The sequence below is a fragment of the Notothenia rossii genome, assembly GCF_949606895.1.
Source record: "Notothenia rossii genome assembly, chromosome: 7".
NCBI lineage: Eukaryota > Metazoa > Chordata > Actinopteri > Perciformes > Nototheniidae > Notothenia > Notothenia rossii.
The window spans coordinates 68,224,564-68,243,047 of NC_136905.1; the positions used below are offsets into that span (position 1 = coordinate 68,224,564).

Genomic DNA, 18,484 nt, shown 5'->3' on the forward strand with positions numbered 1-18,484 from the left:
CAGGTCGAGGGCTATACAGTTAAACGGCTTTATTCTTCCACCCCATATTGGGGACAGGGAGGCTAAATTGCACCTCCTCTGCCCGGTGCGTGCACTGGCATGTTATGTAGGGCGCACGGCTTCCATTAGGCGCACTAAACAGCTGTTTGTGTGCTTTTGGGATGGTGTGGCCGGTAAAGCTCTGTCCAAGAAACGCCTGACAGGATAGCTCTGCGTGTACATTTCACATGCCTATGGACAGGCGGGGAGAGCCTTCCCCGCTGGGGTCCATGCACACTCTACACGTGGTATGGCTGTATCAACAGCTTTGTTCAACGGCTTGAGTGTGGAGGGCATATGCACGGCGGCGTCTTGGTCTACGCCAGGCCCCTTCATAAGGTTTTATATTTTGTGGGTCAGTAGGTATCTGACCCCAACCTGGACATAATGCAATTATGTTTTCCCATGCTCCTTAGGGACCCGGGAAACATGGTGCGCAGTGAGCCCCATACAGGGCTGGAGGGCTCTCCCCGCTTGCCTATGGGCAGGCGGGGGGAGCCTTCCCCACTATTGTCCATGCAGACTCTACATGAGGTAAGCGTGTGTGAGTGTGCTCTATCCAAGCTGCGGCCCCGACTTCTCCACGGTCACAACCGGATGAGAGGAAGTTGGGGTGCGGTGGCTGTTAACCAAAGTCCGGTCAAGGGCAGTGTGATGGGTCGATGTTGTTGGACGACAGGGCGTTTATACATCGGGGCTCCACCCACTGCACCCATAGAGTCCAGTAGAGGGCGGAGCCTGTGTGATATATAACGGGGGGTTACGTATTGTAACCCAAGTTATAAGCACAGGCGAAGCCCTCTACCTGGGGGCCCTGTCTTCCCTATGCCTTTTCGCTGAAGAGGTTGTAGGATGACAGTCGGGAGGCGTAGCCGCCTTATATATTGTGGACCTGCGCGCATTCAGGTAGGCTTGCCCCGATTGGCCGGCTACGTTTATGCAACTCAGTAGGTGAATGCTTGCATAGCATGATAGAGAGTAGTACCCATAGAGTCCAGTAGAGGGCTCCGCCTGTACTTATATAACTAGGGTTATAATACGTAACCCCCCGTTCTAGAAATCCCCATATTTCTTCTCTACATTAGACGGAAAAAGTCCAGACAAACCCAACTCCTACCATGGAAGCTGGAATGTCCTCTGTGAGTCTAGATGGCAGAAGGTGGACGCTGTGATCCCTTCAGCCAGGCCATTTCTGTCCCATCATCAATCTCTTCCTCCTTCTGGCACCCAGTGTTCTGCAGGGGAAGATGCGAGGATTACATTATTAAAGCTGGTGTCGTTTTTTGGGATTCTGGGTTACACTGGAAGCCTCAAAATAACGTGTGCTGGGTCACTTTGCTGCAATTGTGTTTGGCTGAGAGCTCTTTGGATGTCCCAAGCGTCTACACAAGGATGTTGATAAATGATAAAAAAAATTGTTGTGCAACATTCGAGTTCAACACATTTTTTTCTACATTTTCACGAGTTAAAAGATAATTTGAGAAGGAGCTTGAGGGAGTACAGAGTTGTGCCCATGTTGAGCATATAAAGCTTTTTTCTGCAGTGTAAAGAGAGTATAAGGTGCTGAAAGGCATATGTTTTTAGCTTTGGAAAGAGCTATTTGTTTCCCCTTATCCCAGTCTCAATGCTAAGCTAACCTGGCTGTATAGCTTCATATGTACCATAAGGGCAAACAAATCCTCAAATCTAAGTCTGCAAGAAAGCATAAAAAGAGAAGGTTCCCTACCAATTTTAGTTTCTAAATAGGCTTTATACAGTTTAATTCGAAGGACTGACAAAATAGCATCGTGGCATTCATTTCCAAAGCAGACGTGTGAGAAACAGATAAGCATCGGGGCTACATTCAGGCTGGTTCCTGTTTGTCCTATGTGAGAGAGTGACTCTTTATTCTAAGCTGCTGCTGGTAAACCTATCAGGGCACAAAGGAGAACGGGACCCTCTGTAGACAACGTGGCTCCTCCTCGGACAATAAGGCGGGGGACAACGTGGGAATCCTGCTGGAGGACCCCACCTTGCCTGCTGAGTATGCTGAATTGAAGTCTACACTAGAGTGTTTAATGCACTCCTTCCAGAGATGGTAAAGCTATTTAAACATGTATTGTTCTACTGTATATTGTTTAGCATGAACACACCAAAAAATAAAAGACCTAATATAAGAGAAGTACAAATGTATGGTGTAATGCCCCCATTAAAACCTGCTGATATGAAACTCACTGAAAACTCAGGAACCCTGCTGTCGTTTCTCATGTTACACAATGAAATTTAGACATTGTGTAATTTCCCTTCCTAATATACACCCATTTCCCCCCTAAACGGGTGTCATCCCCCCTCGTAATTCATAGAATTGCAGGGCTTTGTCACTGTCCGACATCACAATGCTTATTGTTCTAATTCTAACTTCTTGTAGACTAATAAAGCAGAGAAAGCATGAAAGACTGGTGATAAACTGAAAGTCTTGATCCTTAAATATGTTCAGTGTCATTGTGACCCGCTTTGTCCTGGTTTCCCAAGTGTCTCTTTGCAGTTGACGGAGCTACCTGTGGCCGAGACCCCCACCTCCCTTCACCTCTCTCTCTTCAGATTTAAGTAAAACCTGGAAACCATTTTCCTTTGATTTTCCTCTGGAGCCCTGGTAATGACAGAAAAGTGCTCTGGCCCTGCTGCCACAGAGCGCAGGGTTGATGGGAAACTGTGCAAAAATGTCTCCTTTTAGGGCTCTGTTAAAGCAACACTCTGCAACCATACATTTTAAAGATGAAATAGCATGTGGCTCTTATCTTTATTTACACGATATAAAGTTATTTTATTCTACGTAAGAGAGAATGGTATAAATGACCGCAGTCTAGAAAGCCCTAACTTTTGGTTTCACCAGGGGTGAAAGAAGTACTCATATCCATTACTTTAGTAAAAGTAGAAATGCCATAGTCTGAACATTCTAGAAACACAAGTCATGAATTCAAAATGTTACTTATCCAAAAGCTTGAATACATAAACATCTAAAGGATCAACATACTTGTAAGAGCACTTTATTATTGCAGTTCCTCAATGTGGAGCCAATTGCATTATATGAAATAATCTCCTCAAGCAATTTTTTTTGTAAAAAGTAGCTAAAGCTGTCAAATACAAATTGAAGAGTAAAAAGTTATGTTGTCTCCACAAATCATGGGTTACAAACAGAAGTTGGAAAAATGGCAATATTCAGGTAAAGTAAAAATATATAAGAATTGTACTTAATTATTATATATAACTTAAGTGATTGTACTTGGTTCAATTCCACCACCGGTTTTCACTGTAAAATAGCACATTTCAGTGGAGAAGTGCCTGGTTTGTTGTAGGTTTATCATGTGAAGACACACTACATGCATTTTAAGATGTGTTAAAGTTAGTCAAATACATGATTGTAATATATCATCTTTTAAAAGATAATGCCATCTAAAAACATTTTTTATTTTTCTTCTACAATTAAAATTTCCGACAAGATCAAGAAGACCCTCCCTTTGTTTATAAATGAGCTGCTTACAGGTTGCTCTAGGCAAGGGCAATCACCGCCATCTTGATTCTGCCCAGTCATCAGAACAGCAATCACTGCAGCTTGTTGCTGATGAGGAGAGTGTGTACTGCCTACTAGAGGATAGCAACCACTCTGTAATCAGCCAATAGTCAATCATGTCCTGGAAAACGCAGCTCGTTATCAGGGATCATTACAGAGCGATTACAGAGGAATGCTGTAATGCATCAAAGATTGTAAACTAAATGAAGTTTTCTTGATAACGCATTCATATGATCGACGACTAGCAGCAGTAAAATAGTGGTTCACTCAAAGAAGTGCTGGAAAGTAACTTAGATTTACTGAAGTACAATTTTGAGGTGCTTTTACTTGATTGTTTTAATGTAATGCAATGTTTGACTCTACTACTCCACTACATCTCAGAAGGCTTATTTGATAGCTGTAGTTACAAAAGATAAACATGAATACAAAATTATTTATTGCAGCCAGCTAGAATATTAAAATCAGTTTGAAATGTTACAGCATCAATCATCATAATAATGATAATAATAACATACTTGAATATTACCACAGCGATTACTTTTCCTTTTATACTTTTTTAACATTTTATTGATTATACGGGCATTCTTTAGTAAGCTTTTCAATGCAATACTTACTACTTAAAACAAATTGCTTTTTAAATAGTCATATTAGTACTTTTACCTTTCTAGTAAAATATCTTATGACTTATTTAACCACTGCTCAGAAGCATGGAAGCTAATTTAGGGCAGTAACTATTTCTGATGTGCTTTAAAGACACTTGACAGATCCAGCTGTGGGTGAGCAGAGGACACTGGGTATAATGAGAGAGGAACACCCACAAACTACTTCCTCCATAAATTACCAAGACATCCACCAGACAAATATGGCCGCCGTAAAGATGCCCACCAGTGAGAATGACAGCTTTCGCGACCTGTGGATTTTACAGCCTGCTGCTGTTGTGTCAGCCTGCTGCTGGTTCTCAGGGTCGGCAGGAGGCCAGGCGGCAGATAAGGCTGTATCACACACACCTGCCTGAGCACACACACTATACAGCCCCTGATGGTTTACTATCCTGTCATGGATTAACATACAGTAGGCCGCTCACTGTAGTGATAAGAAATCCTTTCGGTTTCAGTTTGCTAATGTATCACACATTTGTGAACTGATTCAGAGAAAACACTTTGGATTCACAATTATGGTGATTTAGAAAATGCTGAAGAATAACGTATTGTAGTGGAAATAAAATAAAGCTGGTCTGGCTCTGATACATTCAGATGGTTCCAATAATTAGCTGCCCCACTTCATCCTCATTATACCAGCAGCACTAAAACACTTTGCTCTCATTAGGACTGAGCCATTGTCCGACAGCAGTTAGCAACCATTTTGCCTTCCCCATTATAACACAAAGAGAGGGGAGGTAAAACAGTTTACCCACAAATCTCCCTCTGTGTGCCCACTGGTTCACTCCACCTATTCAGGCAGGGAAGTAAACACCATCTGCTCATTTTATACAACTCCAGTCTCAAAACACTCACTAATACACATTCAGAGAATCTTTTGCTGTCAGCCAGCAGATTATTTGACCACAACCAACCACCTAAACTCGCTCCAAATCACATCTCAAAGAAGGCCAAGGTTGACCAAGCCAAGGCTGTGGAAGGGGGCCGTTGATTTCAATGTGAGTGTTCGTCTCCTACTGGCGTGAGATGAATGGCATCATCCAAAGGAGATGTAGGACTGAAGCATTACAGCCAAAGGAGTAGCCACTGGTAAAAAGACGGGCAGCTGCTGTGCGGTCCTCCCATCAGCAAACATAAAATGGCCAAAATATAAACATGATAATGAGCCAACTTGCCACAGCGGCTAAAATCAATTTTTGAATTGGATAAAATCATTGCTTTGTAGCCATATCGGTCGGATCAGCCCTGATCCATGCTTCTATGGGAACCACACCACATATATTTAACCCCTCTATCCTGCCCCACTCGCCCGGGCAGAGGTTAAATTCAGAGATCGTTGGACTTTTCAGTTTCGCCTGCAGTGGACACACCTATATGACTTCTTCGGCCACTTCCACACCTTGGGCGTGTTGGACAGCACACCATGTGGGGCCAAACAAGCACACTTTAATCTGTGCTTTGTATGAATATTCAGATACAGCTGTCTGTGACACAGAGATAGCAGCTGGTGTGTTTGGGCCCCTCAGATACCCCCGTGCCATGCCTGGACAGAAGCCGCTGCATCTGGGCCAAGACAGGCCCAGCCGGCCCTGAACAACCCCAAATCCCATCGGTGAGACCCAAACAAGGGTCGTCTATGACTCAATAAACGCCTGCAGCACACATGATGACACTTTCAGTATGTCACTATAATACTGATATAGCACGATAAATGGCTATTAATTCAAATATGTCACCTTAGATTCAACATTGATACAGATTGGATGTTGGGTTTGGTTCAAGGTATTAAAAATGTCCTCCATTACATCCTTGTATCAGGCTTCATTTCTGTGAATCGATAAAATCCATACTATGTACTGGATTTTATAACCACAGTAACAAGTATGTGGGAAAACAGATGGCATTGCTCTGTGTATTTCATTTAATTAACCAATTAGGGCTTTTGTTGAGCACTCTTGACAAAGCAGTTTACATTTAATTGAATTTCACTTTAGTGAATCACACAGACTTTACGTCAGCCAATCATGGGGCACAGTGCAGTGAACGTGACACCTGACTGTTTTGGCACGCTGCTTAAAACAGCTTAATGGTCACATTTTTCATTATGGTTAAATGTCATAACCGGCTTAGGTTGACATTTACATTTTCCCTTGTGATATGATTGTAATTTACCCTTTTTAATTACTCAATTTAATCTCATACTAATCCAATGATATTGCCATAACCAGTAACGCAAGTATGGCTGGAAGACAAAGCCTTCTATGGTGAGAGGGGTAGTGGTCGCCGGGCCTGGTGTTACCGCCTCCCTAACAGTCTGCTGGTTGGCCCTGACAACCCTTTGCCACGGTGCCAGGCTGACAGTGTGCCAGGCACAGAGAGCAGCTGCCAGGCCAAACCAGCGGGCACTAATTCAACCAGCCACAGGGAGCCCCCGCCATGCCTTCTTCTTCCAGGCCCTCCCTGTGGCTACAACCACCCCCTCATCTGTGCGTGCACACCCACACACCTTACACAATGCTGGCTTTAATTATGACAAACTTGCCAAAAGCTAATCTCCCATCCGTTTTAATCAAAGACATTTGTAGCTGAGGGGGTTGCCAGTTTTCTAATAACTCATTTCTAAAATGTCTGGTGAATAAACACCTTTCCCTTTGACCAACAACGGCCTTTCTCAATCAAGCAAAGCCTGAAAGTCTCTGAAAGCCACAGATGAAATAAAATCTGATATTGCTTGCTAAAGTCATAGCTATATGGACATTCTTAGATTTGTCCAAGTTAGCAGGTTTACAACATTTTAATACCCTTATTTTATCAAAATTAAGGATACATTATTTCTGAACATTAAAAGCTTCATAGGGGGGCTTGCATCATTAATTTGCATGCTTATCATTGGCATCATGTTCATTGCACAAATCATTAACATCCCACTCGTTTTGTCATACTCTCAGTGCATTGCTGAGCCCCGGGGACTGCAAACAGGCCAGCTACTCTGCGGTTGGTTAAGTGTCGGCCAAAATGCTCAGGAGCGTTCAGCTGCTCTTCTGATGTTTGTTGTTGAATCGTGCTGTTTTCCGAGCCTCTTCCCCCAAAGCTAGACTTATGGTTGAAAGGACTAACTTTTTAGAGAAAGTGGTGCTATGAGCTTACTGCTAACAGCGTGCTCATACTGAAAAAGATTCAGCAGATAATATTTACCTTGTTCACCATCTTAGTTTAGAATGATAACATTATAAAAGCTATGTCTGATGAGAATACCACATAGTTTTGAGGGTATCTGGTCAAGGAAAATAATAGGCAATTCGAAATCTTGGCCTGATTAATATTCTAGATGAACTTTTAGGGGGTCATTACTTATCCTCTGGGGACCATGAATGTCCATACACAATTTCATGGCAATCCATTGAGCAGTTAAAATAATTTGGTCTGTAACAAAGTGATGGGACAACCAGGCAACCAACATTAACATCCATAGAGTGACGCTCCTAGCATCCCCAATAAAGTTTTCGGATGTAGTTATGCATGCACAGCGAGACCAGCTGAAGTCTGACATTCCTTCGGCCCGCTCTCTCAGCATCAGACACATTCTCATCTGCACCCTCACCTGTCACTCTCCCTCTATCTGAGCTCTTCTGTCCCAGCTGAAGGTCACAGTATGGAGAGGCCCTAAGGTTCCGATGCTCCATGCTGCCAGAGTAAACAAAGAGCAGCAGTTTCTAAAGATGCATATTGTGTGCCTCCATCTGTTTATGAGTGTGTTTGAATGAATGTGTTCATGTTGAGGGGTCTTCCTGAGTTTGGTTTCCTGACTGCGGGAATACATACACACTGTTAGTAAAGCTGTCTGAAATATTGATGTTGTGTTCCTATTTTTGCTGTACTTGAGCGGCCATATGGATAGGTCAGCCTTTCTCACGTTAAATATTAAATTCTCCCATTGAATACGACCAGGGGAGAGTAAAAGAGGGTCATTTTGTAACGTGAGAGAAAGAAAGAGGGAGAGGTGGTGGTTAGGGGGTGAGGGAGGAGGGTGGGTCAGGATTCAACAATAGGTTTTTCTTAACAGATGGAAGATTGGCTACAGGGATATAGTTCGGTGTCATAGTGGAACCTGATATCTGATTATATTCCTCGCGGCTCACACACACAAAGGGATTACATGTGGTTACATGAATAATGAAATTGAGATTATTTTGTTGACGCGTGTAATTTGTTGTGCCACAGCAGTTGGGATCTGCTGAATACGGCCTATCAGTCTCTCTCTTTGTGCTGCATTACTCACGTAAGACCTCACAGATCAAGTTTTTCCAACAAGCCAATCAAAAAGGTTGCTTCTGGCCAGGTCTGCCACCTAGACAACTACCAGGTTAAACGAAGCTAGTCATTAGCTGAGAAATGTCCATGTGGCAGGTCTTAATCATGAGTAAACATTTAAAATGCTCACAAACAATATGATTAATCACAGTCCAGTGGTCCAAACTGTGTGTTCAGCAAGAGAAATGCACCGTAATCCGAAAGTGCACTTAGTCAGCAGCGATGCATTTTAATGAAGTGGTTCGGAGTGCTAACCAGAAAACAACATGACCATCCAAACATGGTGCATTTTGAGGGACTACAGCTTGTGGTAAATTCTCCGTTTGTTCTTAATAATGAACAAAAGCCTATTAATTATGAACAAATCTGTAGCCTAACACTCAAAGAGATGGGATGGTTGCCTAGGAACTTTGGGCCTGTTTTGAATACCTTGTCGCTTTGGGTTTGTTGTAACTGGAGCCTATAGTATGACAGTAATATAGTGGAAAGTAAATAAGGTGGTGGTGAATGGGGGGGGCACACATAACCTTTGTTTTGGGAGCCGTCAATAAGGCAGAGGATCCATAATGCAGTCTGGTACATGTCCCAGAGGCCTGGTTGACTCGTGATACTGTGGTTGAAAGAAAGTACAGAAATATAAAATAAAGTTTAGGTAACCTGTGTCTTCTTTTAAAGTCATATTGTTTATGGGTGATCTATTTCCATTATACCTTGAGCAAACAGCAGGCCCGCAGGTTCCCACTGCTCAGTCAAAACAATAATGGGCCTTACACAGTTAAGCAACCATTTTCGGATGCTAAATCAACACAGCTGGACATCCTAAAGTTTGTGTTTATGTCTGTGCGCTACCTTTCCGACTTGAGTCCAAAAATAGCTCGGGAGCATCCTGCTGTGATGCTGGAGGTGCAGTCATCTTTCCCCTCTGAAGGACACAACACTGTCTGAAGTTTGGGAGCAGGGGGAGTGGGAGAGGGAGGGGAGGAAGCGGTGACTACCGTGTGACAAGCGCCCTGTTCCTTCCTCCCAGGCTTGAGAAACAGGAAGTGCTGCACATAAGGCATTATTGTGACGGAGAGGAAATGCAATGTCCTCTAAAATAAGAGCCCCAATCTGGTTGTCAATGACAGGAGCCTGTCCTCCACAGCCCCACAGAGACCCCCCCCTACACACACTAACCCCCTTCACAACTTCACTGTGGAGTGACGCACATGTATAAAGCAAGCTCCCATTCTGTAGCTTTACAAGGCTTCCAAATTAAATGCATACTCCATATAAAAGTCAAGAGAAGGTATTAATAACTTCTGAAAATGTCAGTGCAGCAACTTAAAGATCTAATCAAGTGAATCAGCTTTAGGATGTAATTTGTTCCATGCTGAACCCAGCCCCATACAGATTGAGCAACAGCAGCATTTCAAAGGGTTAAAGTGGCATATGGGTATGATCCATCCTGTTTGTGTTTAGCAGAAGCTGAGGAGCTGGTTGCTAAGAGAGATGCAAGGCTTTGTGTCGGGCTGCTTCCTAGTTAATTAAAATCTTACCTTATCTGTTTCACGCTTTCAATTAGAAAGCTCTGGAAAGGGTCCAAGTCTCTGCATGACGATAACCATAGCAATAAGATGTGATTAATATGGGGGCCCAATCGCGCAGCGGCAAGGCCCTAACGTTTTGATCCTAGCCACCAAACTTCTGATGATCCAGGCAACAAATAACTGAGCGGTACCTCTACAAAGTCTGCATGGCACCTCCAGCAGCAAATAAAATGGATAAGATCTGCTTCTGTACATGACAGGTGCTGGCCATCAACTGTGATCATGTACATCTGAAGTGCAGCACTGACGGAGGCTGCAGAGTCTCACTGTTAAGCCTGTGCCACAAGACTAATAGTTTTCTTTGGTCATCTGTAAGCTAAAGAAATGTCAGCTAACAATGTTTTTGCTCAATTAAAGGCAGATCCATCACCATCTGTCGCTGCGTTTTCACAATCATATAACTTCAATACAGAAGACAAGCTGTACCAGCAATAAATCACACTAAGCGTACACTCGTATGGTTTAATGGGCAGCCGTTTTTGGTTGTAGTTTTTATTACAAAAGCCAACCCTACAATTTTAGATGTTAAAGTCAAGAATGCAATAAATTATCACTCATTCAAAAATAAACTGAGAACGATTTAGGGGCTAAATGCTAAAGGAAACACAACATAAATAAAAGGAACAGACAGGCTTACGTTCTGTCACAAACAACACAAACATATTTGAATGAACTGGCAAGCAACTTCCAAACAACTAAATATTAGTGCTTATTTTTCAAAAGCCTTTTCACAATGCATCACATTTTTTTCCCACATTGCCAAGCGCTCTAATAAAAACAATCAAACAAATCACCTGGCATCAAACACATCTCGGAAACGAATATTTACTGCCATCTACTGGTCACTTTAGGAAAAGACACACATGGAACTTGATCTTGTGAGATTTGAAGGAGGAAGCCTCTTCCCGTGGCAGGTAAGGCCGGGATGGATGACTGCTCCTTCCCAAAGGTCATTCCTCGACCCATTGTTTCCATGGGCCCCTCTGTGCACCCTCTGCTTACACTGAGAGACAGGGGACTGTTAACAGACATTTGTTTCCTGAGGTCTGGGACTGGAGCCTGAGATGCTGTGTCAGGGGAAACACTGGCGACTCTCGGAGGGTTCTTTGGTGGCTCGTGAAGGGGAGGATCCGCTTGTGGAGGTGACTCATCAGCTGCAGGTTCAAAGGACTCTGCCTGTCTGTGCCCGTGCTCCTCCACTGCAGGGGAGGTCTGGGATGGAGACTGAGTCTGAGGGTTGAAGCGAGCCAGCAGTCCTTGCTCTGTGGCGGGGAAACGGTCGGCAGCCCACTTCTGTCGCTCGATACGCATTTGCTCTAGCTGTCTGAACTCTCTAGGCAGCTCCAACACACTCTCCTGAGGATGCAAAAGCGAACACTGAAGACTAGTGTTTTTTTATAAGGATGGATTCACATTTTCTTCCAAGTTTGTCTTGAAACAATACAGCCAGTAAAAAGAATCATGATTGATGTTTTTGTTTCTACTGTCTACTCTACATGTAAAGAGATTTCTGCCCAACAACATTTCAATGCAAGGGATGTGGGGAAAAAATCAAGAGTCCTCATTCACTGAATAAATAAAAACCAAAACATGTGAGACTCAAGCAGTTAAATCCAATCAGGAAGTGTTCTTATGGCAGCCAGTAGGGACAGGAGCAACTATTACAGTGACACAATGTAATTGGTGGCATGGGAGCATTTTTATTGATAAACTTGAAAACTCAGCATCATATCTTTTGTCTTTTAAATGAGCTTTTTTATGAAAGCGATTGGCATCATTTATTACCATGTTGCAACAGCCACACTTAGAAGATTTGTGTCTTTCTTTTGTCAGGGAATTTCCTTTATTGATTGCTTTCTGGATGTGAAGAGTACTTTAGCAAGTGTAACAAAAATGTTCCTAAATACATAACCGACCCTAGCTTTGTTGACAATAATTTAGATAATATTTGTCAAAAACTGAAGACAACTTGCCCCTCACTACTCATGTCTGATATCGTGCCTGTATTGGTTGATATCAGGCACGGCCCTACATAGGAATATTTCTCCAGCTGTTTGGCAGCATGCTCTCATTGTTTTGAAATAGAATCAAAATTGAATATAACAAAGTCGACGGCTGGTCTTAAATCAGGGTATATGCAGGAATCCTGAAGTCAAATTTAATACCTTTTAAGAACTTTTTTAAGACCCTTTCCATACATTTTAAGACCTCATCGCAACTTTGAGTTCTAACCGGTTACATTGGCGACACACTTTACCTCACATTTACTATATTGATTGTAAGATAGCACAACTAAACAGTGCAGACAGACTACTGAAGCCTCCTCTCCACATGGACTTCAACCTCTCTGTGAAGGTCACGTTTAATGCAGTATGCTGCTTTGTTGCTTCTGTACTCTTTCATTCCAGTAAAACTCCTCAGAAACCAGTATTTGACCAATAAACAAAACAATTGACAAAACGTTGAACTATGAAATATATTAAACTTTGGTGAGCTTCAGAGGGGTAATGCCATATAGGAGCTCCCTCATAAATACCCAGGGGTTAAATTGGGCTGGGGCTGTCCGGGGCTAAGCCCTGGCACATAGGACGATGCTCTGACGTCATCACCCTCACACATTTGTCATATGTTTACAAAAAACGATATATATGTTAACACTTTTCTCGTTCTTAATATAGACTATATTTAGGGTCTATATGTGTTGACTTTACTTTAAAATAGCAGATCTCTGTGACCGGATATAGTTTGGCTTAGACCCCGGCCCCACGAGGACGCATATGGTAAAACGCATATGCAAACGCAAAAAAGTCTTCCGTTCACACGCATTCGATTCATTAATGTGTCCGTTCACACTAGACCGCTGGAAATGCTGTAGTACATATGCCAGGCCTGTAAGTGGCGCTGCTGCCGCCACAAAATACACCAAAAGCAGCGAAGAAGATCCCGGAGCATGGTTGCCATGGTTGCCCTTCTGTCTATTCTCCGCGGTGGACGACGTGTTCTCCTGCTGTATCTCTCGTAGTCCACCAGCAGATGAAAAACACCCACCTCTCCGCCTCTTCCAAGGATCGAGGGGACCGTGCGGCAGAGTTTCCGTTAAAAAAAATGTTCCGCCTGTCAACATGTCCTTTAAAGTTTAAATCTTCCGTACAAAATTAGAAAAGTGCCGATCAGAGGTCTTCTTTGTTATTTATTGAGCTTTAAAACAAATTGATGCCGACTCTGTTCTCTGTATAATAATATTTAATAAACGGTGCCTGCCTCTCTTTTCCTCCCCCTCTTCTGACAGCCCAGCAGCAGCAGGAGACGTTGGGAGAGGGAGGCGGGCTATTTAATCGTAATCAGAAAATGATCATATAGGGCTTACACACGGAGCCGTTGGACCCCCAGAGCGTTGCGTATGCCGGTCTACCCACCTTGGGACCTCCCCCCCCCCCACAGAGCGGAGCAAGGCAACGAAACTTAAAATAAGAAGCAGCATTTTACGGCGCGCTATGGGGGCCGCCTTGAGGGGGTTTCCCGACATGTCGTTTCAGTAAATTAAAGGGTGTTTCATGTTGTCGTTGCTCTGGGACTTCTTAATACCTTGGAAAATGCAGTTTAATACTTTTTAAAAGCCTTAATTTTCGCTAAATTGATTGATCAACTTTTAATACTTTTTAAGACCCCGCGGACACCCTGTAAATGAGTAGTAGGGCCGTATATGAATAATTCTTTATGCCCTGGACATGTGCTCATTTGTGAACTACCCACCATGCTGACATGCTCCAATTCACCAGGTTCGTATTGGCTGCTGCACAGGTATGAATCCACCAGGGTAATGTAGTCCGTCATGAGAGTATCCAGCAGCACCAGTCTGAGAGGCTGGAGGTGGATCGCTGACAGAGCCATGACCTTCAGCAGGGGAACAGGACAGGGCCGCTTGTACCACATCTCCCTTTTTTCCTGTAAACACACACCAGCGATTACAGTTCATACAGATGCAACTATACAGTTTGGCTCAAATATTTGAAAAACATATTTAATATTTTGTTATTGACTGATATAAAAACTTGGATATGATTAGCAATGACAGAGGGAATGATCTTGTTTGCATCATTATTCACATTTTGATAGAAACATATATCAAAAATTATCATTGTGTAATTATTTGCAAGTATCAAATAAATATTCTTTTCACAAGTCAGTAGAACACGATTTGTGATCATGGACCTCTCTGAAGAATTACAATACTTAAGTCAGGATGATATTTTGAAACATATTTTTGCCTTTAACAAATACAGTGCCTCCTGTGAAAAATTACACTAGTCCATATTGCAATTTCATATTGAAAAACACAACAATACACCAAATAAATGTTCTCGAATAAGATGTGACTTTACCTTTGTGAGCTGTGACTTCATCTGAAGGGACAGGAGCTGGGAGGACGGCACCTTCAGGTGGAGACTAACCACCTGCTGCAGAGTGCTGACTCGGTCCGGGAGAAGACCTCCAGCGTTGGAGTAGAAGCACATGACATCTGCTACCTAAACACAAACAGAAAAAGAGCAGGTCTAAGGTCTATTAAACATACAGAAGAGAAAGTAGGCCATTGTACACTGAACATGTACCTGCGTATCAAATACGTTGGTCAGGTTTATCCCAAACTGAGCAATCAGACATCCAGCAAGGGCTCTGCAATCATGAATGACCTGTACAAAATGCACACCATAGCTGTTACGTTAATAATCAGAACTTTGACTGAATAGTATTTATAGTGTGTTTATAACACTTACCTTCAGCATGTGCTTATTTTCCAGGATCATGGAAAGACCGTTCTTAAAGGCCCGAGGTCCAAGTAGCAAGATATCGAATAGGTACACCTTGTTTTTAGTGGCAATCTAAATTAATAAAGACACATTCAGTTTCAAATATGAATCTATATTATTTTCATGAAGGAAAACAAGGCAGCTAGAGACGGAGGGAAGGATAAAAAAAAAAAAAACAGGAATGCAGAACTTCTCACCTGCAGCCAACACAGTCTCCCGTGGTCAAATACCTCGACTCCATCAGCTCCCACACCTATCACACGCTGCTTCTTGATGTCCATCACCTGACAGAGAGAAACGTAAGACATTATCGAGAGATTTTGAGACAACAGGTCTCAGTAAATATGCCATCACCGTTATTTGCTCATGTGGACTTGGACTTGAAAGATTTGCAATTTAAATGATCTTTGTAACAGAAAAGGAACCTAAAATCAACTTACAGCAGACACAAACTTTTCTTGAAACTCATCTATGACGACAAAGTTTATAAACTCCCCTTCATCTTCATCTGTAAAAAGTAAAGGATCCACTCAATAGTAAAAATGCTTACATAGCTTGGATATAGCTTTAGCAAAAACACCATAGAAAAATTATTTGTATACTCACCCAATGTGATTGTCTTCCTGTATGGTTGAAACTTTTCCACATTCAAATGCTCTTCAAGTCTGGACTCACAGACATTGCTGTGAAACAACAACACATATCATGTTAGAGTTAAAAGCAAGTCAAAGCCAGCACAGTGTGTAGTCACCATAGACTGTGTGTATATATATAAGGTTGTTCTCGAAGATGACACAATACATACCTGCTGCCAGTGTTGGCTCCATTGGCGAATTCCACTGTTGATTATAATATATAAACATGCCATGTTAGATGTCAAAACTGTACCTAAGATATTTCTCAATAGTAATATGCAGAGGTGGAAGAATTACTCAGATATTATACTTAACTAAAAGAAGAAATACCAGAGTAGGATTACTCTGTTACAAGTAAAAGTCCTGGATTCAAAATCTTACTCAAGTTAAAATACAAAAATATTAGCATCAAAATGTACTCAAAGTAACGAAAGTAAAAGTACTCATTATTCAGATTGGCCCTTTTCAAAATGATATATAATTAATTGTAATTAAAACCTATGATAGATATATATACATACAAACAAATGTATTGATATGTGTATCAAAGCTGGTAAAGGTGGAACTAATTTACTGCTGGGTAGTTTGTGAATTTAGTCCAGGTGTAACTGAAGTTTTTTTTAAGTATTGATTATGTTTATATCATTAATCTATATCTGTAAAGTAACTAAAAGGTATTCCATAAATGTAGTTGAATGAAAGAACACCATTTACCTCTAAATTGTAGTGGGCTAGAAGTACAAACTAGCAAAAAATGGAGATACCGTTGTAAAGTAGAAGGTCCTCAAAATTGTACTTAAGTACAGTACTTGAGTGAATGTACTTAGTAGTTACTTTACACCACTGGTCATATGTCAAGTCCAGCCTTCCCTTTGCAGATATGAGTGAACTTACCATTCAGAATCTCATGGCCGAAGAACATTTTAGAGCCAGGGAGTTTACGGCCATTACTGTCACAAACTGAAACAACAAACAAAAGTTAACTTCGAGTTAAGTTGATATGTTAACCTTCATAGAACGAATACATTTTAAACTGAAATCATTATAGAGTTCACTCCTCAACAAGTTTGTGCTAACATTATAAAATAAACACAATTTTTTACTGACCGTTGGCCAAAATCAACGTTTCGTTGGCGTCTATGCGTTGCACGATGCCGAGGTAAGATGAGTTCCTGAGGGTCAGTTTGACCCGTTTTCCCTTCAGGATATTAAGCAGCTTGGTGTCGTCAATAACCATTTTGAAGTTAGGTTATGAATTGTTTTAAGCAGTTACAAAAAAGAAAGCTGCTATTTAAGAAATACAGCTGTCGACGATGTTACATTGGCCAGCTAGCAACAACTTGTGATTTTACTTTACTAAGCTAGCTAGGCTGCAGAGCTAACGTTACATCCACGAGGCGGTGAGAGCGACCTCTGAGGTCAATGCTGCGTTCAAAAGCTTCATGGTAGATACCAGCGCCATATAGATAGTGTCTATAGTCAGTCTCAGCGCCGTTGGTCAGTCTATACGGCGCTGGTAGATACATACGGCGCTGGATGGATATATGGTAATTTCAACATCGACTTCCTGCGAAGTCCCTCCCCTTCCGGTGGACCTCCATGGGACCTTATTTCGAAAAAATTATGAATTGAAGTCAATGGAGAGAGAAAGATTATTTTTCGATCCCGTTTGAATTGTGCCACGAATTACACATGATGTTTGTCAATTTAAAAGATAATTTTGCAAGTCAAAAAAAATAAAAGTGTCGTAAAACTGTGAAGTAACACATTTGTTTATGTGTGACAGTGTGAAACGCTCAATGAACTACATCTCTGGTCTCGCAGAACAACACACGTCACCAAGATGGCCGTCACTACTGTCTTGTCAACAAAACGATTGATTACCCTCACTATCACCACAATGAAACACGTCCAGAAGAATGTCATGCAAAGCTGCCTGCCTGCCTTCCTTTGATTCTCTCTGGTCTTTTTAATGTTTAATGTCAACCATTAGTACGGAGCCCCCTGGTGACAATGGTGAGAAAAATATTTATACGTGGCCACGGATTAATAATGCGTAACCACGAATTAGTTATTATGTTCCCACGCATTAGTAATTCGTGGGAACACAATAATTGTTACGCAATAACTAAATCCAGATAGTGTATAGAAACTGATGACTGAGTGACAACCATAAACTGTAGCCTATATATAAATTATCACACGTCTATTCGTCACCACAGGTGACAACACTACAGATGTCGCACCTCATTTCAGACAGTTTGAAACGTGAGGGCCGTGGCCGGCACGGGGTCTGCCCTCGCCCAAAGGAAAACCTCCAGCGTGACTTGAGACCGCCCCCTGGATAAATACATTTAATTATAATGAAGCAGCTGCAATGGATCATGGACTCTGTACGGTAGATTTATGTCTGGTAGGCTACTACTGTATGGCAGATATTTGTTAAGATCCATATGCCACGGATAGGATCATACTATGAGCTAAATAAGAGATGTAATCATTTAGGCTACAAAACATCACCATGTTTTAATTTAACAAAATAATGTTGGTTAGTCCGCAACTACTGTACAAAAAAACATCAGGAAGCCCACCGGCTCCAAAAACGATTTTTTTATTATAATTTAATCATCATCTTCACCACGATCATTTATGTTTATGTTGCCGAATTTACATGAAACTGATGAAAGCACTGACAAATATGAATATACTATAGTCAACTTAATTAAAACGTTATTAACGTGCCTAAACTCAGTAATTCACTAACAATATTTATATTTTAATGGAGCCTCGTCAGGCAGATCAGGGTCCCGACCTTTATAGTATATGGTCCCGACCTTTATATATACAGTGTATGGTCCCGACGCGTAGCGGAGGGATCTTGAGTTTCCTCATT

The 18,484-nt window shown here is 41.9% G+C and overlaps 2 protein-coding genes across 6 annotated transcripts in view; both read right to left on the bottom strand.

Moving 5' to 3' along the window:
• Positions 1 to 9,035, bottom strand: part of LOC307046095 (rho-related GTP-binding protein RhoV-like) — a 58,281-nt gene extending 49,246 nt beyond the window's left edge. For both annotated transcript variants that reach the window (XM_079692259.1, XM_079692260.1), the window contains exons 1-2: positions 7,850 to 9,035; positions 1,157 to 1,274 (exon numbers count right to left, since the gene is read on the bottom strand). The gene's annotated coding sequence lies outside the window, so the exon portion shown is untranslated. The remainder of the gene's footprint in view (positions 1 to 1,156; positions 1,275 to 7,849) is intronic.
• A 1,569-nt stretch (positions 9,036 to 10,604) lies between these two features.
• The window catches only part of exd1 (exonuclease 3'-5' domain containing 1), a 43,356-nt gene continuing 35,476 nt past the window's right edge, over positions 10,605 to 18,484 (bottom strand). For 3 of the 4 annotated variants that reach the window (XM_079692252.1, XM_079692250.1, XM_079692251.1), the window contains 10 exons: positions 16,486 to 16,551; positions 15,762 to 15,795; positions 15,563 to 15,639; positions 15,397 to 15,464; positions 15,154 to 15,240; positions 14,924 to 15,028; positions 14,759 to 14,839; positions 14,531 to 14,674; positions 13,902 to 14,093; positions 10,605 to 11,504 (listed from right to left, as the gene is read on the bottom strand). In XM_079692252.1, the coding sequence (XP_079548378.1) occupies positions 10,974 to 11,504; positions 13,902 to 14,093; positions 14,531 to 14,674; positions 14,759 to 14,839; positions 14,924 to 15,028; positions 15,154 to 15,240; positions 15,397 to 15,464; positions 15,563 to 15,639; positions 15,762 to 15,795; positions 16,486 to 16,513 (1,347 nt within the window). In that variant the 5' untranslated portion in view covers positions 16,514 to 16,551 and the 3' untranslated portion in view covers positions 10,605 to 10,973. Of the gene's footprint in view, positions 11,505 to 13,901; positions 14,094 to 14,530; positions 14,675 to 14,758; positions 14,840 to 14,923; positions 15,029 to 15,153; positions 15,241 to 15,396; positions 15,465 to 15,562; positions 15,640 to 15,761; positions 15,796 to 16,485; positions 16,552 to 16,698; positions 18,151 to 18,484 lie in introns of those variants that run through there. The other variant, XM_079692249.1, reaches the window with a different exon arrangement.